Source organism: Tinamus guttatus, unplaced genomic scaffold, assembly GCF_059628265.1.
Source record: "Tinamus guttatus ecotype Peru unplaced genomic scaffold, ASM5962826v1 Tinamus_guttatus_pri_ptg000716l, whole genome shotgun sequence".
Lineage (NCBI taxonomy): Eukaryota > Metazoa > Chordata > Aves > Tinamiformes > Tinamidae > Tinamus > Tinamus guttatus.
The window spans coordinates 702,156-730,010 of NW_028289250.1; the positions used below are offsets into that span (position 1 = coordinate 702,156).

General features: G+C 36.2%; 1 protein-coding gene across 1 annotated transcript in view; it reads right to left on the reverse strand.

Annotated features, from left to right (window-relative positions):
• ESR1 (estrogen receptor 1) overlaps positions 1-27,855 on the reverse strand; it is a 110,115-nt gene that overhangs the window by 63,950 nt on the left and 18,310 nt on the right. Inside the window, exons 2-3 of the mRNA XM_010215716.2 lie at positions 15,523-15,713; positions 3,093-3,209 (exon numbers count right to left, since the gene is read on the reverse strand). Of these exons, the coding sequence (XP_010214018.2) occupies positions 3,093-3,209; positions 15,523-15,713 (308 nt within the window). The remainder of the gene's footprint in view (positions 1-3,092; positions 3,210-15,522; positions 15,714-27,855) is intronic.

Consider the following 27,855-nt stretch of genomic DNA (forward strand, 5'->3'; position numbering starts at 1 on the left):
GAAGTAATTAAAACAATGAGGAAATTAAAAACAAAATCCATATTGGAACAGAGATCTCCTGGCCTATACATATTGTTGAAGCTTCAGGATTGTAATTGCTGTAAAAGTCCATTTGGACTCTGAAAATGTCATGTAGAATCCAACATAGTGTAAAATAGTAAGTTAGAATATCCTTCGCTAAACAAGAACAGAAACAATCTTCAAGAAGATATCAGTGGATAATTAAAAAAAAAAAAAAAAAAAGTGTTCTTCCTTGTTACCCCACCAGAAAAATGAGGCATGTGACAAGGACATTATTCCTTATGATTGGTTTATATCCACACAAACATTTGGGTGCTCAGATTAAGTAATAAATGGCATAATATTTTAAAGGTCTGAGTTTATTCAGAAAGATAGAGTGAAGCATCTGGACAAAATATGCCAGCTATAAATTCTGCCTCGGATGTTGACTAAATCAGCAGAGAATCTAGCTGTTCAATACTCTCTAAAAACAACATAAAACCAGACACAGAGGAAAACACTTGCAAACAGACAAGAATAATTCTTTTTAAAAGATCAAAGAAAAGCTGGATAAAAAAAAAGGATAAAATTTCCACAGATTCGAAAATAGAATCTCTCAGAGTATAGCTCAGGAGAACACTTGAGGCCTACAACTTTTCTGAACGGGCTCCCAAAGCTTTTTTCAATTGTGCCTGCACTATTAAAATTACATCTATGTTCTTTTATGTTGCCTTCAGTTAACTGACTCGCTATAAGAAAAATCTCAGAAAACATAACTTACAAATTATGTCAAAATAAACCGGAACAATTAATCAAGATTTTATCTGTCTCTCTTTCCTGTTGTTACTAAACTTAACAAATAACATCAGCTAGTGCTCAGAAGTTATATGATACATACAGAAGTCACAATTTACCACCTTTGACAACTTATAAAGAAATGTTGAGCTAATTCATTGAAAAAGTACATTTGATAATATGTTTAGAGAAAAGAAACATTGTTTCTAAAAGCCATATCATCATAAGCAAATAAATTTTAGATAGATAGGAATGAGATACAAGACAGGTGAATTTTTCTTTTCAAATATATGAAAGAATTAAATCCTTTAATCAACAGGGGTTTTTTTATATCAACAAAATGAGATTATTTCCAGAAAACAAGAGAAGAATATGGATCTTCCAGTTAATCACAATACTATGTATACTTCAAGAGCGTTGAAGTGTTATAGGAGATCTATTACAGCAGAAATGCTTGAGAGATCTTCTAAGTGAAAACCAAAACAAATAAAAACATTTAAAAGTTCCAGTACAGATTGCATACAAAGAATGTTCACTTAACCTTTATCTTCACACAAGAGAAATGTGACAATTAGTAAGTGCTTACTGAACAAAAGGATTTCTGTCTCCAAAGCTACTTGGATTGGGAACTAGTCCAGGGGAACCTTGAATTCTTGAACATCTTAAGTTACCTTTCCATTACTTTAATACTTTATCTGCAGGCATGCCAGATTTACAACCTGCAACTAAGGGATGTCAAAACACTCTTCCCAGACTTTGTAAAATGAAGTCTCATCTATGAACCAGTGATGTACTTTACTGCATTTTTATTGGTCCTATAAGAGCAGGGGGGATTTATGAAGATGCTTTTGCTGTATGCACCTTGTCAGCGTAGTTAAAAAACACCACATTCAATATTTTTAAACTGTTGGTTGTTGCAATGACTAGTGTGATTCACTGCATGAAATATAGATTTCAGAACCTCTATATTAGGAGAGAAAATTTGGATATAATTGCACTCCTTGCATCCCAGAACTGAGTTTAACAATATTTCATCTCTTGCTTCATCCTCAAGATGGGAAAAAAAAAGCACCTTCAGTATGTGGAAAAACCTGATGATTAGCAGTGGCACTTCCCCTTCATCTTTCCCCTCTGCCCCTCAAGATTCTCATACTTGGCCTATTTTGTTGGGCCAGACTGGACTACATTTGATTAGCAGTTGAGAGATGAATAAACATGATGAGGCAGTCTTTTCTCTTGCCCCAGAACAGATTTTTTTCATGGAATAAGTAAATGTAAGATGTGCTTGAGAAAGGGCGAACCAACCTGTAATATAATGATTAGCTCCTTTCACACATAAAAGGTTCCAGTCCTTTCTATTTTGAACACTTAACAATTCTGCTAGGATTTCCTACAGACATACATTTAGATAAAACTAGTGAATACTCTTAATTAATTAATAAAACCAATCTGATATTTTTATTAATCTATTACAATGTTGTCTTCCATTTTAGAGAAAATATTATTCACATGAAATTTACGATTTTCTTTTTAAATACTATTAATTTGTAAGGACATGTTTTATTAAAAAGGATTAAAAGTAGCAAATTTCTGGATGCTTTTGATAATTATAAGGTACTGTAACATAGACGAGAAAGACAGTTATCATGATCAACCCCAAACCATATTACAAAGGAACTCTTCCACCTTTCTAAAGGGTATGCCATGGTCAGCCCTATCATTCAGGGATGATCGTTTGCTGACATTATTATTACAGGAGTGTCTTCTAAGAGACTGTTTGTACATTTACCTCAGTTTGTTTAAAATAAGAGTGATGCTTTTAGCACTACAGGATGAAATTAACACACACATTGGTATGCAATTTTGGAGTCCCCTCCAGGACTCACAGAACAAATATTATGTATTTGCAGGTTTATTTTAACGAACATAGACCGACTATCAGCACATTTCACATTGAACTGCAAAATGATACAAAATCTTGGGTTAATTTTCATTTACCGTGATTGGGAGTCTACCAGCTAGAGTGGAGTTAAAAATATATATTAAAAATATTACCAGAAAAATCCTATCTCCGTCGAAGACATGGTTCCTATTAATGTTGATGGAAATTTGGCCAAGTATATTATCATAGGATTTGTGATGTTTCTTTATTTAATTGCTTTTTGATTTAACATACTTCAACTCAATAAACCAAGTTGCTTCCTTCTTTAGGAACCATATCAGCTGCCCAAAGAAATTCTAAAAGACAGCAAGACAGACACCATGCTGGGGGTTTGTTTGCATTGCTGTGTACGTACCACCTTTCATCATTCCCACTTCATAGCATTTTCTTAGTCGGCAAGCCTGACAACTCTTTCTTCTGTTTTTGTCAATGGTGCATTGGTTAGTAGCTGGACACATGTAGTCATTGTGCCCTGTAAAACCAGAGGAAGAGAAAAGTGAGGACAGAAAAGTAAGGATACAGCTATAAACAATCTCCAATTACAGAATTTTCAAGAAAGCCTAGAATACTTAATCTTATTTCTCATTGAGTGTTTAGTACAGCACCGTACAGCACAATTATTTTGCATCCATAGACGAAGCTGAGCAAGGATGAAAACTAGTGTCCCAGATGATCTTACTGGTTCCCTGTATTCATCTAAACACAACTAAGGTACAGCACATAACGAAACAAATTTACTGCAGAACTGTTTGTTCTTTCTTTCAGGTCGAGGGATCAGCTTGAGGTAGAGTAGGGAGGAGGCTTGACAAAAGGCCTTCGTCTCATCAAATCATCTATCCTTGACTATAAATTAGAAAATAGAGTAAAAATGACTATCAGATTACACCAGGAACATCTGCTCTCTAATGCCACATAACTGGAATCCAATCAAAATAAGCAGCCAAACTGTAAACTTGTTAATCAGTGACAGCAGACTACACACTGTCTCAAATAGACAGAATTATTATTTGTTAGCCCTGCTTAGTAGAATGGTATATGACTGGAAAATTCTGAATCCACAGGATTTGCTCCAGGACTGAGGTAAGAAGATACAACAGAAAAGCTACCTCAACCTCAGCATGAAAAAACATTTTAATTTTCAGTTCCTCTGGTATGATACAGACTGTTCTATATCTGATTCAAAACATTTCACATGTGAGAAAAAGAAATCAAGTCAGAAAGAAAACAGTCTCAACCATACAAAGATGCAATACCTACATGAAAAAGTAACATAAAAAAGTAAATCCACATTTATAAGAAAATGTAATTTATTTGGTCACAATAAGTAACAACAAAATAGTTGTTCAGCCTTTTTTTTGTAAGCCAAGCTATAATAGGCTCAGAAAAGGATTGCAAACTTTAATTACACTTTCTAAAAACAAAGTAAAACCTTGACAGTTAAGGTAGTTAATCTTCAACCAAGATAAGCTAAAAGGTAAATCCACAAAGGGAAAAGAGCAGTCCCTGAATTCAGCAAGTTCTTCGTAGCAACCTAACACTCTGGGGAGAAGCAGCCCATTAGACTTAACAGTGTAACGGTGGGCACAAAAAGTTTCCTGTGTAAGGAACAGACCTTATAACCTGTACTGTCATGAACTACAAAGGATGAGATGAGGGGAGCTATTGCAGGGGCCTGCTGTGAGCTTTTTCATGGTATTTCACTCACTATACTGAAAGACGCAGTAAAGTTCAGCTTTAACATCACTTTCCTGAAAAGAGTAAAAGACATGGCCCTTTTCTCAAAGCGGTAATTTTAGAGGCAGAGCTCTGAGTGATAGTGATCAACATAGAAAGGGGAGAGGCTAAGGAAGCACATGTCAACAAGAAGATAATGGCTGAAATCAAAATGCTTTTGACCTCACTCTAAACCTACTTATCATAATCAGAGCTGTTTCTTATTCTGCACACAGCCTGACTTTCTATTGTCACCATGAGTCATATGGCTGGTGTTTATGCTCACAGGCTCATATAGCTGTCAGCGTGAGGGCTCTCGTGATACCTGTCATGTATGCAAGAGCAGAGCATGCTTCAGGCGTAGTGGGAGTATCATTTATCCTTGAGGATTTTGGTCAGCAAAACACTTCATTCATTTCATTTAATTTAAGTGTTACTACATCCAGCAGAACGTTTAAGCATCTGTGTACTTCTGATGAGTACACCCAGCACGGTATGTATGTTTAAAGTTAAGTACGTGCTTGAGTGTTTTGCTGAATTGCAGCTTTGAGGATCTGCATTCATTTTGTCCTTGATCATGATGGGTGTAAATTTTAAAGTATTAACAGTATTAAGAGTAAGTAGCATAACAACACATCAGTATGTTTTTTCTTAAATGCAGAGACAGTAGTTGTGCTATACTCCAGCTACCATCAGAATTAACCTGAGAGAACGACTTGTATAAGGGGTGGAGGGGTAAAAATGAACTAAAGAAACCCACGTGTCACCATTGATAACAAATGGCTTAATAATGCTCAAAAACATTTAATTCTACAAGGCCAATAAAGGAGCACTTTTAGTCAGATAAATTTTGCATGACACCCAACCAGATGTAATTGAATCTGCTCATTATGTATTTCGATTGTGACCAGTGATAATTATTATCTCTCTAATTATATGCATTATTTATTTATTTATTTATTTCAATCTTCACATCACGCAAATTCCTGAACTACTTTTTACCTATCTGCATGCAGACCACAAGCCATTACCTGGAATCACACTATCATTCTATCAAATTATGGCAAAAGTGAAATCAGTAGAATTTCATATACCTGGGTGAAAGGAAGGCTGGACTATGGCGTTTGGCTGCACCTTAATGTTGAACCAACGATCTGAGAGACAAGTGGGAGTAATAGGCTATAGACAAAAAGCAAAAACCTTGGGAAATATAGTCTCAAATAATAAGAAAAAATATGCCTGGACAATTGTATTGTTACATATGCTAATCCGATATGGAAAAATAGTAACTGTAAATTAAAAGTTACACCAATTTAAGTTAAACAGTCCTAGTAAAAATGCATTTTGATTTTAGAATACAACTCTTTTCTAACAGGTTTCGCAAAAGAACAGAAGGTCATGTCTAATTCCTTTATAATCACAGACACTCAGATTCACAGCTTAATTATCCTCAGACAAGGTCTTTGGATTTCGAACTTAAAAGTCTCTTAGCAACTACTCAACCCTGCTGAGAAGATGAATCCTTTTCTATCTTAAAGTGGTAGGACATTGCTGTATGTGACAGTAAGGAAAAGGGCCTAGCAGATTACAAAAAAAAGCTCCTTTACATGCAGGGAACAAATCTTCCTTTTCTGCATACCTCTTAAAGAAAGGTTACAGACACAGAAGTGAATCAAAAAGGAGAAAAGATCAAAATCTATATACTCTATAATCTCTCATTCAGCTATGTCACACAGCTCCCACATTAAATGTTTATGTTCTAGTGGAAACTTATTGCCTTCACATGTGTATAGCATTGTTCATATGAGCAGTTAATTCAAGTCAAATTATTATGATACAGATCTTTCCTTTAACCCTTTTCTATGCAGCTTCAAAAACCAGGAAAATTTAAGGAAAAAAAAGAGAAACAGATAATTTTGCATGAGGATATTGAATTTCCTGCTCCTCAACAATTTAATAAGTCATAAATCATACACTGAGAGTGATGTATAGAGTGACATACAAAGTAAAGTAAATTATCTTTAGTTTTATAATTATATAAATATATACATACACACACACACATATATAACACACACACACCTATAATTACATCTGCTGCAGCAGACCATATCAAAGCCTTCTTACTAGTCCAAGTCTTAAAATTTGAATTGGTGTTTGAACTGCTCTTCTAGGACTAGGATAATATGAGCAAATTCTACTTCTACCAGTCACATCTTTTTAATTTTAGAAAAGATAATAAAACAGGAAGTATATCTTTTTCCTCATGACAAAGAGTCCAATCCAGATCCCAATCTCTGCAAAATCTGGCAAGGACTGCAGTATCTACTTTCTGTTTCCCCATCTGATAAATCACAATTGTTTTAAATCCTTGGCACATGATAAAACCAACAGCTGTGTTAAAGGAAAAACTCCCACAATGTATTACTCACGAGCATCTCAATATGATCCCTCCAGAGACAAAAAGCATTTTCAATAGAGAGTCAGAGGCGAGCCATGGACATATTACTTCTGCAGACTTTACATAATATCTCTTGTATTTTTAGAATCCAAATTTATTTGAGATAAAATGGCAAAAGGAGAAATTCTACAATGGAAAACTCTTTCAGCTAATAAAAAATAACTACAAGTTACACTTGTGCACATAAACTCCAATTAATTATGTGCAATAAGAAAATTAATCCATTTCTTTTTTAATGTCACATATAACATCAACCGCTAGATAGTAAATTGTGATGGTATCTATTGAATAACTTTTGCTAGTTTTAATTTGTACTTGCATCTTAGTTAATTAAACAGTCCCAAACATTGTAAAGATCACAAGGAACCAAAATGTATTTATTTTCAGAGCACCTCTATAAGAGAAAGTGTTGGTATTTCCATTAAACAGATGAATGCCCAAGGGAAGGACTTGTCACTGCACATGACAGAGCGTGCAGTGGATATGGATGTTTCAAAGCACAGACAGTTTTCAGCATGGGAGTTTGCAAAAGCAACTGTAGCACAGTCAGCTCCTGGTTTGGTCAAAATATTATAGTAATCTGTAATATCAGTACTTTGACAAATTCCCTTTTATGCTTGTGCAACACTTTTTCATGCAAAATAAAAACTAGCTACTCTCCTTTCTTTCATTTATTGATCTGTATCTTTTCCTAACAACATTCATATTCTATAGTAGATTCATTCATTGTATCCATTTTACAATCAGAAAGAACAACCAGGATTATTTAGTTTGATGCCCTGCATATCTTTGACCACATTTTAGAGTGGGGAAGTAACTCTGCTCTTTAGTACAAGAGAAGTATAACTATTTCAATAATTTGTGTCTAAATTAAAAGCACGTCTTTGAGAAGAATGTATAAGTTTACTCTAAGAACTCAAACAATGAGAGATTTACCTGATCTGTTAATAAATCATTCCAAGAGATAAGTGCCACACTAGCTCATCAAGCTTATTTTACAGTAACCCTGAACTGGATAAATCAAATTTGTTAATAATCCCCTTTTGAAACAAAACTATACTAAAAATCACTTCATATACTTCTAGTACGCTTACCACCACAGTCATCTTATCAAGTTCTCTCTACTTTGATTTGCACTTCTCAGAAGTGACTACAAAGGACAGACTCAACCTACTGAAAGTCTGAAAGCTCGTAGGAGTGAAGCTTATACAACTGGTCTAAACTAATAGGCTTATCTGATCTAAAGGAGGTTACAAAAAGGTATTTCCCCTCAAACTCTGTAAAAGAGAGTGAAACAGTTAAGCACTTTCCAGAACAACATACAAGTGTGTTCTCCTGCAATTAGCTCTTTCTTTTTCCTAGTCAATATTTTGAAAGGCTGGCAGGTATAGCACTGAGCTAGGAATGTGAGTTTGCAAATATATAATTTGTAATGTATAATTCCTTCTCTCATTTTTATGCATAACTTAAGTGACTTTGCTGCTTTTGATGGCTTTCTTTTGGTCACTGGTAGGATCATCAACACATTGACAATGGTATTTGTGACAATCTTACCCCTATTATTTAAACAGCCTGCAATAACTTTTGTCCTATGTGTTCAGACACATCAACATTTCACAAATCCAGTTATTATGATCCTTAATATTCATAAAACACAGTCTAATTTTCTGATGAGATTTTCAAGACAGCCTACGGAAAGAAGATCAGCCTGATGACCTTAACCACCACTCTATTGCACTGCCAATTAATATTGCTGCTGCCACGATATGAGAGAGAGGAGTTACCATATTTTGGTAGTACGTCAGCAAGCCTTGGTACGCTACTGTTGCAAGACTTCCCCTCCGGTCATGACTTCTTCTCACCCTCCTCACCCTCTCTCTCTCTCTCTTCCAGGGAGAGCAGAACTTGCCCTGATTCTTTTTTCTCGTTCTTCCCAAAATCCTGGCAGATACAGTAAGGCAAGCGGAGGCTCCTGTTGGGAAAGTCTGCATGCATTGGAATGGGCCAGTGTTTAGTGTCCTCTATTCTAAAGCAGCAGGAAGAAAAAAGAGTTGAAACTGGAGAAAAGGTAACAAGGAGAAGGCCAGACAAGAGAAGAGATTCCTAATTCTATTCACAAAGGCTCTGCAATTTTTGAAGAGCACTAAAATAACCTCATTCATCCCTGAAAATCCCCTAAGATCCTGTAGAGATTTTTGCATTTTTTCCTTCTCCCCTCCGTATTAAACTCACTCTGCTACCTACCATAAAATTATTTTTTTATAGTCTAAATAAAGCCTAGTTATAATCTAAATAAAGCCTAAAACTAGTTTGCCTACATATATATGTATATATATATACATATATAAAGACCAGTATGACAGTGAGATAGAAATAAATGTGAAATAAATGGCAAGTCTTCTGGAATCTACACGATAAGAATTCAAAATTACCTTGGCAAATAGATAGAAGACAATAGTAAGGAGCAGTATAAATCACTACATTAAAAAAGTAATAATCTGATGCACAAAACAAGATGCAGAACAAGTTATTATTCTCTAGGAAAGTATGCCAAAGCTTATTTTGCATCACACACTGACAATGAGTGAACAGACTCATGTTTTTCTTACAGCCTTACAGTGTGATGGACATAGAGGGAGACCATCTGCTAGGCCTGTAAGGTAATACTATTGCTCTGTTCAGCTATGGCAAAGCATCTTCATAAAAGTAATCTACTTCAAGGGAAAAAAAAAAGAAAATAGGACAAACTGGAAAACATCCAAAGTACAGCAACCAGAAAGTTAGAGTTGTGGAGAACACGCCCAGTGAGAAAAGACTGAAAAAAGTGGGTTACTCCAGGTTAGGTAAATGAGACTGGAAACAGCGTGATATCAGCCTTTTGTGTAGAGCAAAAGAGAACAATCCATTTTCTGCAGTATGATATATAGGGAAAATAAGTGATGAGCTTAATTTACAGGAAGGAAGGTTCAAATTTCATACTACCCTTTAGAGATAAGGAGAATCAAACACTGGAATAGACAACAGGTTTTTAAGAAGCTAAAGAAAAACATGTCAGGAATGACATAGTAACAGATGGACTAGGTCTCAAGCTCCACCTCAGCACAATGATTTAGTCAGACCACAGGAAATAAGGAAGTGCTTTAGATGCAAACTTCTTAAATCTATATGCTTGCCAAATGCAGCATTTAAAATTGTTTGGAAGAGTACCACATTCAAAGCTGATTGACAAGGGAAAGAAATAAGTATTGGAATTTGGCTGCCAATAACACCTAACTTTCTGAAACAACATCACCAGTGATAAGAATATTGATATTCAAAATCTGCATTAAAAGGCAATGATCGAAGTATGTATTTAACTTTAGCACTTCTAGAGGAAATAGAATACTAAGACTCATAAAAATAAAGCAAAACATGTTTCAGAAGAACCTGGCTCATCACAGGCATTTGGATCTGTAAAAATAATGGCTAAAAGCCTTCTGTCTTTCCAATACATTTTCTACACTGCAGACTTCTAACAGTCACCTACTTCTGAAACTGGAACTGTGTTTTTCCACCCTGGGACTAGATACTGTTCTATGGTCCTCTATTATATTGGCCATGATTACCTATGCATGTCACACACAGGCTCATGTTCTGCTGTTTTGCTTTTTCTGCTGACAGTTCATAGAATCAATGGATAAGCAGTCTTAATAGGGAGTTTCTGTCTTCTCAGCTACAGGATCTGTGCAGAATTTGCAGCTGTTATCAAATAGATTACAAAAATTCCATGCAAACAAAAGGCAGTAATGAAAAGCTAAAGGGAAGACCTCAGAAAACCCCCAAGTTGACAAACATGCAATTACTATGTTATGGTTACCCACTTACTAAGTATGTTTTACCTTTGAAAATCTCTGCAATTCAGAAGAAATTATGTATGTGTACGTATGTATTACTCCTAATGTTAAAAAAATCTGAACAACATGCTTTCAACAAAGTATGGCTCTATTACCCTGAAGCCAATCAATTGATAACACTCAAAACTCTACTGCCAAAACTCTTTTACTCGATGTTCAGAAGGCATAACTGCTAAATACAATCCACTTTCTATCCACACTTTGAAGACCCCTGTTTGTGTGATTGAAGACATCCAATCATAGATGACAATCTATTCTTGCTTGCCTTGTATTGCCTTGCATCGTCTTAGATTAATATTTGTGAAATTTGCCATGTTTTTGTGCAAGTCTACCGCCATGAGAAAAGGCAGAGAAAGCGTGCATGAAAAAATCATAAGGATATATGAAGAAGGCAGGAAAATAGAACTGAAGATTTCTGAAATACTTCGACGGTTCTGATACCAAGACACACTTCAATATAAGCAGATACGGTTTCATTTGGTTTGAATCCCATTCGCTCCCACAGAGGTTTTCAGCCTCACACGTGTATATATTTACAGGATGCTAGTCAGAGATGGTAAAAAGCAATTCCTTCCTTTCCCACACCTTTTGATGATGATCCAAACAACAAAAAAAATAGAAGGAGGTGGAAAGAATATGCAAGTTACAGGTGGTTTTTGATTAGTAAATAGCATTTGTGAGGTTGATGTTGAAATGCTTTGCACAATTCTGTTATTAAGAGGTTCATTAAGGATACAGGGGGTCAGAAAGGGTGTAAAGATAAAGGAAGTGACTTGGAAGACATACACTGTGAGACTCAAGCGTTTTAGTTTAGTTATCAATATGATTTGATAATAACAGATAATACCTTCCAATAGGAAACCCATACTAGATATGAAGTGTTCATGGAGGATGAAAGTCAAAATAATTCAAACTATATAGATTTTTTTTTTAGTAGATAGGAGAAAAAATCTCTAGAACAAGCAGTCATTGTAAGTATGCTCTTGAACCCAGCTCAAGGCTGATGTCTTCTAAAAATTTACCTCCAGCAAGTTACTAGGCTCTGCATATGGATAACTTGTAATGTTTATATTAAAAGGAGGCAAGACTTAATGCTCTAATGGCCCCTCTTGGTCTAAAAATACATAAATATTTTAATAGAGAAGTACAGTGTGCTGTGATGTGACTGCTTGTTATGCCTCTGCATTCAAGTCAGTTGACCAAATACATTCCTGAAGGCTACATAGGCTGAGTGAGGAATAAAGCAGCTTTCTATCACCAAGCAACACGGTGTTCTTTGTGTCTTATGATTTTTCTCTTGTGAAATATTGTACATTAATATCAGTCTGCACAGCGTTTTCTCAAAACAAAGTCACTATTGGGATATAATCTAGCAAAGGGACTGAAATTTGATACTTTGTGAGGCATATGAGATTTTCACCAACCATCTGCTGTTTAAAACAAAATTCAGTAATTATATGTAGTTGGGAGACAGTCACAAATTCTGTTTGCCTGTTTAGATTTTACTGTTTGACTGCAAAGAAAGACTTTAGAATCTGAAATTCATGGAATATCTCCAGAACCATTCCATCTCCTCTGGAGGACAATAAAACCATCCATCTCTGGCAAGGTCCAACAATTTAAGCAGTTACTTGTGCAAATAGGCAAACAAATGCTAACACTAGAAAAACGGATGACACAGTGAGAACAACAGATTACCCTATAGGGCTTATTCATTTTTCAGATCTGTATTCACTTTTACCTCTGGTTCTATTAAAAACTGCAGTGAATGATTTAACTGAAGCATGCTAGTAACATGGGACTTCACTACAGTAATTCTGCTATAAAATCTCTAATTAAAAGTATAAAGCAGACCAGGCATCTCTGCATCTGTGTCCATATTGGAAATACAGCACAGAAAAGCACAAATGTAGTGTAGTTGTCTTGAGCATAAACATTTTTACGCTATTAGCAGCAGCAACAAAAATTATTCTTTCATTGCTGAAAGAATTCTGTATTACAATACAAGCATGTACTGTTTTCCTCAATACAGCTGAATCATATGATTACCAGGGAATTTTACCCATATTTTAGGATTGCATATCATATATATGTTCCCTATATAATAATATTTACATATTCTTCTGCAAACACTCCTACACCTATAGCTAAAAATGGATAGCATTAATCACCACCTTTTTTATATCATCATCTACAAGCTACATAGTGCATTTTCTCATGTATTCTGATTCAAAAAATTGTCATCATTTTAGTAAATAAGGCATGAGTTGAAGGAGAACATGCAAGTGTGAAGGTAGACACCTCTTCCAGTTCCATCAGGAAATTCAAATAATCCCTTAGCTTGTTAAAACTGGGCATTTATTATGTTAAAATTCTTTTTCATACCAGCTGTGATCAGCCAATAATTACAATTCTCTCATAAATGTTCATATTCTTTAATTATTTTCTTGATACAAGTGGAAGCCATTTCTTATGACAGCTGTTATCCACAAAAGATGTGGATCAACTGCAGAAAGTTCGGAGGTGTTCAACAAATGGGATCAGAAGTCTAGAAAGCATGTTCTACTGAAAGAAGTGGGTTTGTTTAGTCTAAAGAAGAGAAGACTAAGGAAAGATATGATAACAGTCTTCAACTATGTAAAAGGTTGTTTCAATATGCCTTCTTCATGCCCACAGGGAATAAGGCAAGCACAATGGGTTTAAATAATAGTAAACATGAACTAAAACAAAGATTAAGAAAAGCATTTTAAGGAACACCGAAACCTTAATCTTTTCATTTTTAAAGCTCTCACATTTTAAAAAATATACATTAGGTATGTAAATGTAGCAATAACTAAATTTACTAATTAATAAGTAGTGTAGAACAAGTAGATGACAGATGCATTGCTGAGAACCATAGCTATTAGAGACTAGGGCAGAATTATCTGAGTCCTGATGCAGGACAGTGGAACTAAATGAAATAGATTAATTTCTTCTTCTTTAATGACCAAAAGCTGAAGATCTGTGCTATACAATTACTGCATAGCTAAATAGCTAACCTTTTACTTAAGGGGATTTCAATTTTCACTTTGCTGATGGGTTGTCCAAAAGCCAGTCATGCCAGTAACATATGGAGCAATGTGATTCTGTCAACACGGTATTGTTCTAAATAATAAAAAGAAGCAGGGAAACAGGGCATACTTCTCACACTTCTTTCTTACAAAGAAAAATGTTCTGCATAAAAGGACTTAGTTCAGTTTAAGCACAAGGACAGAATTTCAAAATTCAAAAATTCTAAGAATAATTAAGATTCAGTCAGAGGACTGAAAAAAAAAAGGAGGGAGAGGGAAGGAGGGACTCAGCTAGAAGAGCTGTTCTCCCTAATTCACAAGTTTAAATAAATCATTCTGATGTTAACAATAGAAAAGCATTTCACCCTTTCTTCCTCCAGTCTTACTTGTTATTGACTGCTGGCTGTAACCACTATCTTTTCTTAAAATCATTTAGATGAATCTGGAAAAGGAGAAAAACAAGTAACTATTAACTAATCACTGACATTCAAATCATTTCATCAATGTCTCCCCTGGAGGCAATCTTTCACTTTTTACTTTAAAGCTTGGAAAAGTTCTTGAGCTGAATTCTGGAAATTCTGTCTAACTCCCCTCAGTGGTACTCAGACAACAAAACAGCAACAAAACAGGTAATAATCACAACTTGCGATATGAAGCAAAAATTGTTTTTTCCTATGCTTACTTAAAAATAAAAGATAAAAAAAAAGAGCAACAGGAATTTTTTTACATGAATATCAAGTAGAGGTGTTAAAAAAAAAAAAACACTACAGAGACCTAAGTAAAGCACAGCACTTTGCTAGTTTTCTATTAGGAAAGGGAGAAATTTCTTCCTACTTTCTTCTCCAGTGCAAGACAGACACTAATAAGATTCGCAGTAGACTCACAACTTCTTCTGACTCCATTTAGGAGATGTTGCACAAAGCATAATAGTATTCATTCCACAGAGTGACAGACATTTTAGTCAAGAATCATGTTTGTCACAGCAATTAATACCATTCCTGTTAGCTGAGCTCTCTTCCTCTGAACTCTATGCAGTATGCTTTTAGCTATGCCATGTCTGTGAACTATGTTGTCCTGTATATAGTTCAAAGCTCTACACTTCAGGAAAATACACATATCATACCATACACGAAATCTTCATTTTCCAAATTAGCTCTCAAAAGATTTCTGACATCCCCAAGTAGCTGTGCTTTGGATGGAACAACCTTGTTAATCGAGCACTAAATATGGATTAAGAAATCATCCAACATGGATTAACCTTCACCTGACTGGCAATTTTCAAGAAAAAGTTGTTCTGAATAAGAACTTGTTCACAGAAAGGAGAATATGCATATCCTGAAAGAGTCGTCAGCTTGGCCCAATATGGATTTTTACAGTAGATTCCTCACGCGTTACCTCCATAATCAGATGTACAAAAGCCCACCAGAATGTCAGAATATAGACAGTGTCCCTCCCCCATCCCCAAAGTTATCTGTGACTAAAAACCAACGTATTCTCTATCTGCCAATAGCATTCTCCAAATACAGTGCTAAGAATACATGGTAGAGCACAGCAGTTCATGATGAACAACCAGTAAATTTAATTCTCCTGGCCTCAGTCTGTAGTCTCAAGTAGCTTCACAGTTTCGTCTGGAGCAAAGAGTTCAAGGGATTCACTTGAACTTATTACCTTGAATACTCCTTTTGAAAAAGGCTTTGCAGCCCTCACAGGACCAGACCCCATAATGGTAGCCTGAGGCATAGTCGTTGCACACAGCACAGTACCGCGTCTCCTTGGTGGACTCCATGGACAAACTCCCTTTCTCGCTGGCACTGGACATCCTCTCCCGGATGCTGTGGCGCCTGTTATCAGAGCTTGGCCTGTTAAAAAAGAAAGAAAGAAAGAAAAAAAAAAACAAGCACAAAACTCTCAGAAGTCTTAAGTCTCATCCTCTTCTGAAGTAGGAAAGGAGAGCAGACCTAGCTTTGAAGCTACAGAGTTACAGCAAAAAGAAATGTTCTTTTATCACCCTCTGTCCTCTTCTAACTGGAAAGGTGTGGAACAAATAAGATGCAGGGGGACTCTTCCTCACAAATTAAGTTGATGTTATTAGGGTAAAATCCTATACAAAGGGGTATTCCATTATGAACAGGTACTATGAAAAATCTTACTCAAAAAAGACTTTATTTTTGCACCTAAATTTGCCTCTTTAGAGAAAATCAATCCTCATTCTCTTTAGAAGATCACTTATATAAAAACTGTAAAAGCGTTTTTTACACAATAAAGAAATAACAAAAAACAACATATTAAAAGTTGATTCTGAAGAGTAATTTACAGATCCTCATGTGCAGCACACAGCTGAATGAAAATGGAACAAATCTATGGTGGAAATGGTAATGAGTTACCTCTAGTAAGAGGTTATTATGGGTAGTTACTGCAGGCTTGTTGAACAAGATTCAAAAAGATGAGACGATGTGCAAACACAGAAAGGAAGAGCAATAAGCCTTTCCATCTCTTGCTTTCCAGCGGAGAGAGAATCCGCGCAACAAAGTGCCCAAGTGACAAATAAAACTGGGTGTGACATGAAGAAGCTTACTGCATACATTAATTACCAACTTACCATGTGTGCTTTAATTGCTGGTTAGTGAGCAGGTGGCACTTATCTTCTCAGAGCCCCATCCTTTTTTCAAATTTATCCTGCTTTTCAGCTTGGGAAACTGGGGTCTTTCAGAGTCCTTACCTGCCTAATTCTTCAGTATTCCCTCCTTCAGTGCAGCAAAATTTATCGTGTTTTGATGAGTTGAGGTGTCTGGCACCAAGAGCACCTTTCTGCTCTAAACCAGTACTACCAGGCAGTTGTCTGATGACTTGTACACTCAACTGCTCTCTTTAATCTAGCCAAAATTCTCAGACGTCTCCTGCTGCAGTCTGCTGCAACTCCCAATACATTAAAACCAGCCAAAGGCTACCTGAAAGCTCACCCATGTACTACCAGTCATCCCCTGGAGCCAATTTTTATGGTTTCTTCCCCAGTATATCAAATATTTTCGTTTAACAACTTTGAATGAATATCACAGTCACTACTGAAACTTAGGAACGCATTAGCTAGCAGAGACTGTTATTGGAATGATTTAAGAAACTTGTTTTTTGAAATCCAAAGTTTTGTATCAAACTCTGCATACTAAATCATTTTGAGCACTTATTTTAATATTTTTGTACAAGTTCATAGGACTTGTAGGACTTTACAAGTTTGCAGGACTTGTACAGGATAGAAGGAACTGTGAAGAAGTTCTGACATGGCAAAATTCTGTTTTCTTGGTGAAATCAGAAAAATGGGGAAGATCAGGCAATTTAGTGACAACTTAACTACCTAAGCAGAAAAATATCCTTTCATATTTTAGATGTTGTTGCCTATAACTACATTTATTGACCTGTACAGTTTTGTCATTCTTCTTCATTTCCTGAATCTTTCTTTTTTTTATCTTAGTGTTTCTTAGGTGACTTCATTTTTTTTTCTACTGAAATGATCAAAGCTGTCATTTCTTATTCATCCCATTCCCTGCCACCTTCAACTGTATCACTTAATCCATCCTCGTTGTATAATTTTAAATTGACCAAGATGTGTTTTAATAATAATAATAGTAATGCTTAGATGTATATAAATATAACAGCATTTTAAATATTTAGATTTAAAGAAAAAACTGCAAGTAAGCAAACAGTCAATATAATGTTAAGACCAACAATATAATTTTAACCAATAGAATAGAATAGAATAGAATAGAATGTCTACAGGATAGCTATTCATAACTTGTTTTTTTCAAAACTGCTACAAATAAGCAGAAATCACTTTTTATATACATACATATATGAAGAAGGCGAAATAAAGTACAATTTTATAAAGTCTGACTTTTAAAATATCTTTTTAAAAACAGTCCATTTAAAAAAAAGAAGAAGAAAAAGAAGAAAATGTTGAGTTTCAAAGTGATTCAATATTTCTGTGGATGTGTAGTACATTTATAACATGCTTGTTTAAAGAAGCAAACCAAGCTGCATACAAAATAAAACATTTCAAATAATAATGTAAAACTAAATAGAATAGCAAAATACCAAAGAGAATCTACCAAAGAGTATCAGTCACCACTCACACCAAGCAATTTAAATTTCCAGCTTTTCAAAATATTTATTTTCATTCAGATCAGATCTATGTTCACCAAGTGAATTTTATTAAAATTACACTTGAGAAGAGATTGAATAACAGCCTGAAACCAACAATAATGCTGTTCCTATCTGGAACAAGAAATCTCATGGGGAAAAAAATGTGCCCATCTTCCCACAACACCCCTGCATTTCCAGTTTTGCTCACACCAACATTGCCTTTCTGCTTGCCCATGCTCGGTCACACACTTGTTATACTACTAAGACCACAACAGATCTCTAACGCAGACCTTCACAAAACAAAATGAACACAGAGATGGCCTTGTTGACTTTCCTCCCCCAAAATCAGTGCCACTGAAGCACAATTTTGAGGCAAGATTTTGAAAATCGGCCTTGCAAAATCATCACATTCAGGCTCTCAGGGACCACAAGAGAAAGCAGATTAAAATGCCCCAGCCTCCCCAAGAATAACATCCTACCACTCCTTTCCATTTATATCAAGGAAACTTCAGGCTATTGCAACTGTGGTACTTATTCAAGGTGGGTGAATTGGGAAACTTTTGGGAAGAAAGGATCCTAATAGCACAAAGCTCACTAAATCAATTACTACCTCAAATTTCATACAGAAATCAGCAGCTAGCTCATGCATAGCACAGACTGCTGATGCTGTGTGTTGACAAAAAATAACATTCCACCCTCCGTCCAGTTTTCAGTTAGGTTTCAAGGTTTGGCCTTCTGAAGAACATATTGCAATAATGTAACCCAACTTTGGCAAGACCATCCTACCCAAAATACAATGGCCTAACCATTTCAACCATTTCCTTTGTAATCTATGCAAACAATAACAAAAAGAGACCAAAAGCTCTTGACAACTATGTTTATCAAACAGAAACAAAAATTCAAAAAGAGAGAAAGCCCTAGATAACCCCCTCCCTCCAAAGCGCCTAGTAAAACAAACTAAATTAGAAAGTAAAAAACCACAGATAAAGTGTGATTTATCACTCATTTCTAAATGCAACAATATAGCAGACATATTAAATTGTAAGTTTTTTGGAACCTACAGCACAGGACAAACTGTCTTCTACATTCACTTTTATGTTTTCTACCTATATACTCTGTATATGTTCACTCCGTTTGTTAGCAAGCAGCACATCTCTGTTTTAAACATTTACTACCTTCTGGCTACTCTAATTAATTAGAGAGATCATTAAGTCAAAATTATCCTAAAGTAAAAGGAATGTGGAAATGAGAAAAAAATGACATTTTTACATCATAATACTCTGATTGGCAGACAGAGTGAATTTAGACTATCCCTGAGCACACAATACATACAAGAGTAAGGTATGGGCCAATTTAGTCACAGTCTCAGCTTTATTTGAAATAAAGAGATTTCATGTGCAGGTGAAATTAAGGTGATTAAGGCAAGAATAGTACTTTAAACAAGTTAAGGAAACACCTTGAGAAAGTCTCGTTTTCTGAATTTACATTTACACAAACATCTTAAATCTGCAGCTGCTAAACCTTTGCAAAAACAGTCTGAAATTCTCTGAATAAAAAGCTCAAAACCAATATTCACTTCAAATGCCACCAAAGTCCAGTCAACTTTCTAAAGACTGGATTAATTATAACCCCATTTTACTATCCAGTATGAAATTAGCTAACTTGCTGTTAGAATGTGAATTTCCATTTGGTAGAAAATACTTATGAAAGATTATTTGGACAATTAAATGCTTGAGAAAATTTAAAAGACATATAACTTGAAGGAGGAAAGAGAAAGTAATGGAATATATCAGGTTAGAAGGGACCTTGAGGCATCACTGGGTCCAACTCCACTCCCGGATAGCATCAACATTAGCTCTGTTGCAGCAGCCAGGGTGGGTCCTACAGGCCCAGGAGCTGACTAGCTCCTTGGCTATCCCTGCTCACGCGCATTAGATTGGCCAGGGTTTCTCCTTGGGACTGCATGCAATATCTCCATGGTCAGTGGCTCTAAGCACGTTTCGCTCACACATCTAAGCTTCCTACCTCCCCAGGACGTGATGGTCTCATTTACACTGGTTGCTGCGATGGACCTTCATGTAGTTCCTACCTGCACACAGCATCACCTGGGAGAGGGCTGCTTAGCCAGGGACCATGCCTGGAGATACGAAATCAAGGAGCAAGCCAAGCTTGGGGACATAAAACAAGCTATCAGGTTGGTGTTTTGTCATGGGTTCTGGTCTTGTTTAATTAACTAATACAGATGCAGACCTTTCTTGCTTCACTGTCCTCAGCTTATTCCCTGGTATTCAGCAACTTATTGTCTCTGGTTGTAATTTCAAAAAAGGGAGTGATTAACATTTACCTTCAATAACGACGATCCTTGCAACTTAATGACTGCCTCATACAACATGCATTTTAATTCATCTGCAAATTTGGTATGGGATGAATACACACTCCTGAATGAAAATTAACTTTGGGATGAGGTCTGTATACAAGCTGCATGGGCAGCCCTTGACCTTCCCTCTTCTATAGCCTTGCACAGCTCGCTCAGTCTCTAACAGCTCCTTCCACCAGAGGAAATACACGGTACAATCAGAAGGGCCACCAAAGAAGATCTGCTCAGCAGGTTCCTTGCCAGCTATGGGTGACGGAGCACTGGAACAGGCTGCCTACAGAGGTTGTGGAGTCTCTGGAGATCTCCAAGGCCTGCTTGGATGCAGTCCTGTGCCACGTGCTCTGGGTGACCCTGCGTGTGCAGGAGGTTGGACTAGATGGTCCCTAGAGGTCCCTTCCAGCATTAAGGATTCTATGACTCTATAACTCTATGACAATGCTTAGGGAAGAAACCTCCACATTTGTCGGTTTGTTGCTCTAACCTCATTCATTAAGGGCTTTGCCTCTTTTTAGGGATTTGGTTCTCAATTCTCCCCTTCAGAGTGAGTGCAAGGGCATCTAACAGGTGTGCCTAAGTAGCAGTGCCTAAGTCAGTGTGACAATTAGATAAGTGTTAAACACGGTGTTCAATATAAAAATATTCTTAAAATTTACAGTCTTTTACAAGGCACTAGCAAATGAATTTCACTGTCAGAAGACACAGGGATGTTCGCATTTTGAACTACAATAAAGAACAACTTGATTTTATAGCTACAGTAAAAACTTAGGAAAAATAATTCCATATTGATGAAGAACTAGGAGCACTGAGGACAGGCTTTGTCAACAAGAAAGCAAAAATATATCTTTTTAGGTCATCAAACTTTATTTTTCAATATTAAGCCAAACATTTCCCTTGATATTAGTTTAATTATCTTCCATCATCTTTAATTCAAGTTAATTTTAAAATGAGTGTTTGTAGTACTGTATTTACATATGCCAGGATAAAACACAGCTGAAAAAGGCACTCTAAGTTAAACTAAAGCCATTTGCTAAATTCAGCCTAAATTTGTGCAACTCTTCAGTTCCTTAAAATCTCATTTTGAGAAATTTAAATTTTTTTCTGAGGTGTACCACAAATATTTGCAGACTGGATTAAATTCTAGGGATGTATGTGTAAGCACATTTACTGAACAGTCTATCTAGTCTCCATTTATTATTTACTGGATATAAAGGGTATCCAAGCTCCTGGTTTACCTACTTGATGTCCAGATTTGGCTGGTTTCTATATTCCCTTCTCCCATAGTTTCATTCTTGCTAGCAATTTACCATTTGTTAGAAACTTATATTAAGCCATTTTGCAGTTGATCCCCTTGGTAACAGAAAAGTTTGTCCAACTTTTCTGAAAAATGTAGAAGCCTTTGGGAGCTTTGGAGGAGGAGGGAGATTGTTCTTCAAAAGGAGAAGGCCCTCAATCTGTTTGAAAGTTCCATAGGACTGAAATTTAAACTGCTACAAACAAAAATGTTGGCAAGTCTAACATAAGCTAAAAATGGGTCTTGATCTAAACATTGAAGAATCGGTACTATTACATGTAAGTATGTGTTTTTTGGTGCTAGCTAGCTGTTTCTCAGTACTGTTGGAATATAAATGTAAACTCAGCTATAGGGTCATTTTCTTAAAAGTGGTGCTGAAGCTGTAGCTCATGGAATAACCTAGAACTCAGAGTACTGAAGCTCTGGTAAGTTTATTTTTTTGCTTATGCACAGAAGGCTAATAATTTATTGCAGTACACAATCCAGAAACATTCAGACATGCCTCATATAGATATATATTAAAATAAAACTAAGATTTTAAATAGAGCACATGGCTGAACTGCCTCTGCACAGTATCTGAACTCAGCTATTACGTTAGAATAAATTTCCTCCTAGCATTCCATGGCACTATTGCATTTGAGTGGTTGAAGGATGCTAATGAACGTATTTTTCCCACTGAAAGGATGAAAAAAGTGAAGTTGAGAGAAATTAAGGTCAAAAGTGTATTCTGAGTTAGGCAGAACCAGATTTTTCTGTGTTCTCCCCACCACATACCATTTTGCATGTTCAGAGTGCTACTTCCCATAACTGTAGTTGCAAGGATAAATGTTCAACACTTCCATAAATCAGACTGTAGGACCTCCATTCAGCACTAAGGAAATTACAATAAAAAGCAAGACTACTTCTGCAGAGTAATTTAAATGATTGATTTGATTTAAATGACTTCCCAGCTTCACAAAGGCATTTGTGACAAGTGTTAGAGAGAGAATTTAGACAGAGAATTTAGTTCTTCGGGCCAACAATCAATTGCCTTCACATTATACTTCTGGAAGTCTTTTACCTCATTCCTTTCTCAGTTACCAGTGTTTGCAGCAAATGAGCACAGAATTTATAAACAGTGTCCTATTTCACAAGGAGAGCATGATTCACTCCAGAGTTGATCCATTTATACACTGAGACAGAATTTTACTTATGACTGTCCCATAATTATAATGATAATTATTAATATTCATTTTATAATATAATTAATTATAAATTTTATATACTCTTATTTATAACACATACATATGATTTATAATAAGTACAAATTTCTTTCCACCAATGCCTGATCTGAACTAAATCTATCTGTGTACTTTTCTTATGTGATGATGCCCCATGTCCAAAGCTCTCATTACTCCTTCATTTTTCACTTTGCTTTGCGTTGCTTTTCTTATTTTCCCAATATTCTGGACTGTAACATCTCAGTCTCCACAATTTTCTCTATCATTGTATCCCAGTCTGCCATGATTACTTAATCAATCATAATATACAATCCTACCTTTTTTTTTTAACCAAGTCCACCAGTTTCTCAAGTGCGTACAAATTGAGATTTGAAAATAAGGAGGATTTAGGGACCATAGGATTATCATTTGTTGACTAAATATAATTCACTAGCCTTAAATGAAAAATTCTGTTTTACATAGTAACTTTCTGGAAACAAAATTTTGTTAATTTTTATCAAGACTGAATTTAAAATTTCTGAAGTTCTACAAGGAATAGCTCATGACTCCCATAGGAGTTTTGTCTACATCTTTCATGAAGAGTGCACCCGCAAATGGACATAAAACCCCCAATGAGGGCTTGCCAGTCTCTGTGGAAACAGATTATTTACCTGTTTATTTTTATTGTATACAGTGCTCAGGGAATAAAACTTGCCTTTTCAGCAAAAGAATTTTATTGTGTTTATCTTGTGACTCTCTCTACTCATTAGCTCTTTTTCTACAACCTACAACTGTTTTCCTACAACCCATTTGTCTAGCCAATAATACCACAATTATTGTATTTGCGCATTAAGTTCCTGCTTCCTAAAGGCTGGGCACTGCACTGACCTTAGAGAATTTCAGAAACACTTAATGTTTCAGATTCCATTGTGGCACAGAGCACTAGAAAAATGTTCTTTTATATGCTTGTTTGTCAGTGGCTCCCTTACAGTTGTCTGCTCCTTTCAATTATAAGCAAGTGCCATCTTATTATTTAAAAATCAATGGTGCTATTTTATTTTCAGATTAAAATAAGCATTACAAATTATTGTTTTGATGTAGTATTTTGTCCCAGATCACTGGATGTCCTCCTACTCATTAGGGAGCAGCTTCAGTGAAATAAGTGCTTGCTCCAATTCCCCAGGATCCAAAATCACAACCAGCCAGCTTGCCCAGGGTTTCTCATTTCCACCTCCTGCCAGACTCCGTTTTTTCTGGTGTTGTCTCTGACACTCTCTCTCTCACAGACACTGGTGTATGAAGAGCCATACAATATCAGGAAACACTGTAACCCACTGCATAAAAGCATGCCAAGTGTGAAAAAGAAGCTGCTGGTAGACAGAAAGTGCATTCGGGCAGAGCACAGATACAATTTTCTGAAGCAACACAGAGTTGGTTGTGCGGCTCTGGGGACAGAAGTGGCAGGAGCCTGTGTGTGGAAATCAGCTGTGCCCAGAAGTATGTCGAAGTGGAGGGTCTAACAGTCAAAAGTTCAGGAAGCAAGAGGACATCTGACATTAGTGTAAACAAGCTGAATAAAATATGTTCTAAAAGTTGGAAGCATTAAAAATAACATACTTTTAACTGACAGTCTCTGGTGTATACTCTGTCCAGCATTCACACATTTAGAAATATCTATTCACCTTTGTCTCCACTAAGCTATGCTAAGTTTCAAAGCCTAGTATGGAAAGTTGAACTATTGCTATTTTTAGATATATAAGCCTTAGATTTAAAATATAATTTTTGTGAAAAAGATGAAGATCAGACTTACATGTGAGAATATAACACAATGGCCAGAACAAATCTTTTCTCCGGGTTTTCTTGTTTGTAGAAAACTTCCTTCAGATTTATTCACTTTGCCAGGCTAAACATTTTCTTTTTCATCAGATCATACTCATGAAACTAATGTTCAGATGAGCTAGCACAGTCTACTCAGATTCTACCATCTGGAGAAAAAAAGGTTAAATGAACTCAGTAAGGTAGAAAAGGGTGTTTCAGGAAATGCTGCCAGTTTCTTACATCTATCTCCTTACTATTTCAAAGGTAAATGCCAGGAAAAACACAGGAATCAGACATAAATCTTGTCTTTCACGGACTTTCTAGGGCTTTTATGGTCTCAAATATTCATTTCATTCTTGGGCAAGCCCTCTTTCCAAATATTTCAGATACACATGATAAGACTGCAGTTTAGCCAAGCACCTCTTTAAATTCTTATAAAAAAGTATTTCAGTGATTAAAATTAATTCAGATATTTTAGAGAAAAATGTTTGAAGGAAATAAATGTTGTATACCAGCTTAAAAACGTATGTTAAATATTGATTCAGATTGTATACCACAACATAAAATATCAGATTACAATGTTTTAAAAAATGGAGTCTTAACTAAAACTATAACTTCAAATGGCTACTTCAGGCCATATTTCAATGGCTATTTAGGCCTTACTTCACATGGCCTAAAATGGCATTTTCCAATCAAAATGTAACTTTAGAGGATATACTTCATTTGAAAATGAGTTTTTTTAAATAAAACACTTTCAGCCCCATATGGTCCCAACAGAGAAAATAGAGTGCTCTAAGGCATAGGAAAATAAAATTTCATAAAATAAGGCTATATAAAGTGATGCTTGTAAATTCATCAAAGTGCAAATAGTCTTCTTGAGTTACATGATATATGAGCATAGAGCAAAAGACAAATCTGCTCCCAAAGAGTTTACCCCTTCAAAGCCATCTATAACACCATATACCAACTGATGGCAAAAATACAGGAAAAAGACTAAACAGAGGTACCACATCTGAAGATGAGATAAAGGCAGGATAAGGAAAAGAATCTAAGAACTTGAGAAAACATGCTCCTAATACAAAATAAGACACAGCTGTCACCTACAATTAAAAATGCTTATGTAGCTGGACAAGATATTGGACTCCTTAATCAGGCCCCCAGATAACAAACCCTAGAAATGGAGCCTTCAAAGCCCTTTGGACTAACAATGCACAGTTTAGGGCCTCATGTTGAAGCAGATTAGATTAACTGATTCAAACAGCCCTTCTACTACATTGAGATATGAGCATATAAGAGTATATCAGTGCATAAATGGAATTTTGACTGAGATAGAAAGAGGTAAGGAAAAAAAGGAGTTCCTAAATGTATGGACCTGTTAATGCTTAAGCCGGTTTCATCAAACAAAATTATTAGTACATGAGATCTGCACAATCCTAGCAATGATGAGCAGATTATCTTTCTTCTGTTGACCATGACTAGCCTGATGTATCATCAGCAGACAAAACCCTCTGCAAGATTGGAAAATTGCAGGCTGGGGCTCAATACTTGACTGACAGCCAAAGAAGAGCAACCAAACTGGGAGGGACTGAAGAGGATGGGGCCAGACTCTTTTCAGTGGTAGCCAGCGATAGAACTAGAGGAAATGGCCAGAAACCAAAGCGCCAAAACTTCCACAGGAAATTAAGGAAAAATTTCTTAACAGTGAGGGTGACAGAGCACTGGAATAGGTTGCCAAGAGAAGTTGTGGAGTCTCCCTCTCTGGAGATCTTCAAAACTCGCTTGGATGCAATCCTGTGCCACGTGCTCTAGGTAACTCTGCATGTGCAGTGTTGGACTAGATGATCTCTAAAGGCCCGTTCCAACCCTAGGGGTTCTATGAAATCTAGTTGTTGCCCATATGTACGTAATACATGTCCTAGAAACTCAAACGTGACTAATCTCTTGGATGCTTGGAAGTGTAACAAATATAACAGATTGGACAAAAGCAGACGATGAGTGCTATGGATCAAAGGACAGATGATAGATGTATGATGGAAGGCAAATAAAGAGATAATCTGAAAACATGTCATACAAAACCAGTCATTGCATTCAAAAAGGCTATATTTCACCTTCAGATTTAAGTTGCCAGAGGCTTTAGAAGGACTATGGTGTTGTCACACCAAGAGAATATCCATATGTTTAGCTTCTTATCTACCCTTTCTCCTCACTTTAGAAAAATAAATAAATAACAAATTATGTCAGTCTTCCTTCTTCAGATGTCTATATCCTAGGGGAAGACCTCTGAGCAGTATGCTTTAGTTTACTCTTACATTCAAAATGCAAGCAAGACAGACGGACAGATACATTACACCGCATAAAATCTGGGTAGCTTGCAAGAGGAGTAGTAGGGCAAGGAACACTGATCCAGCCATGGTACTTGACTCATCCTGCGTTAAGGAGTTAACTCCTGAGTTAAAATTGGCAAGTTCTACTTTGCATGCCAGTTCTTTCTAAGAATCTCCATAGATAGTAAACCATGTGATAAACATGTTAAAAGTTTGAAAGGGAGCAGTAGAGCCTGGCAACTCAGCATGGTTCTAATGTGCATGCCAACACTCTGAGGCCAGTCCCTGTTGACACACAATGAAATGAAATATAACGTATCTATTACTTTTGTCATAGAGGAACTACAGAAACAGCAAGAAATTTGTAAATAACAAACACAAAATATAGTTCAAAATATACAAAATACATTTAGTATAAATATTAAATATTTATATTTATATATAGTATAAATACATATAAATTTAATGTCATATGAAGGGTACAATATGAGACACCCCATCCTCCCACTGATTTTCAAAGTTTCACAGAATCACAGAATGGTTAAGGTTGGAAGGGACCTGTAGAGATCATCTAGTCCAATCCCCATACTCCAGCAGGGACACCTAGAGCACGTGGCACAGGGTGGCATCCAGACAAGTCTGGAAGATCTCCAGAGAAGGAGAGTCCACAACCTCTCTGGGCAGCCTGTTCCAAGGCTCTGTCACCCTCATGGTAAGGAAGCTCGTCCTCATATGGAGATGGAACTTCCTGTGTTTCAACTTGTACCCATTACCCCTTGTCCCCCAGTGAGAAGAGTTTGGCCCCATCCTCCCTACATTCACCCCTCAGGTACTTGTATATGTTGATCAGATCTTCTC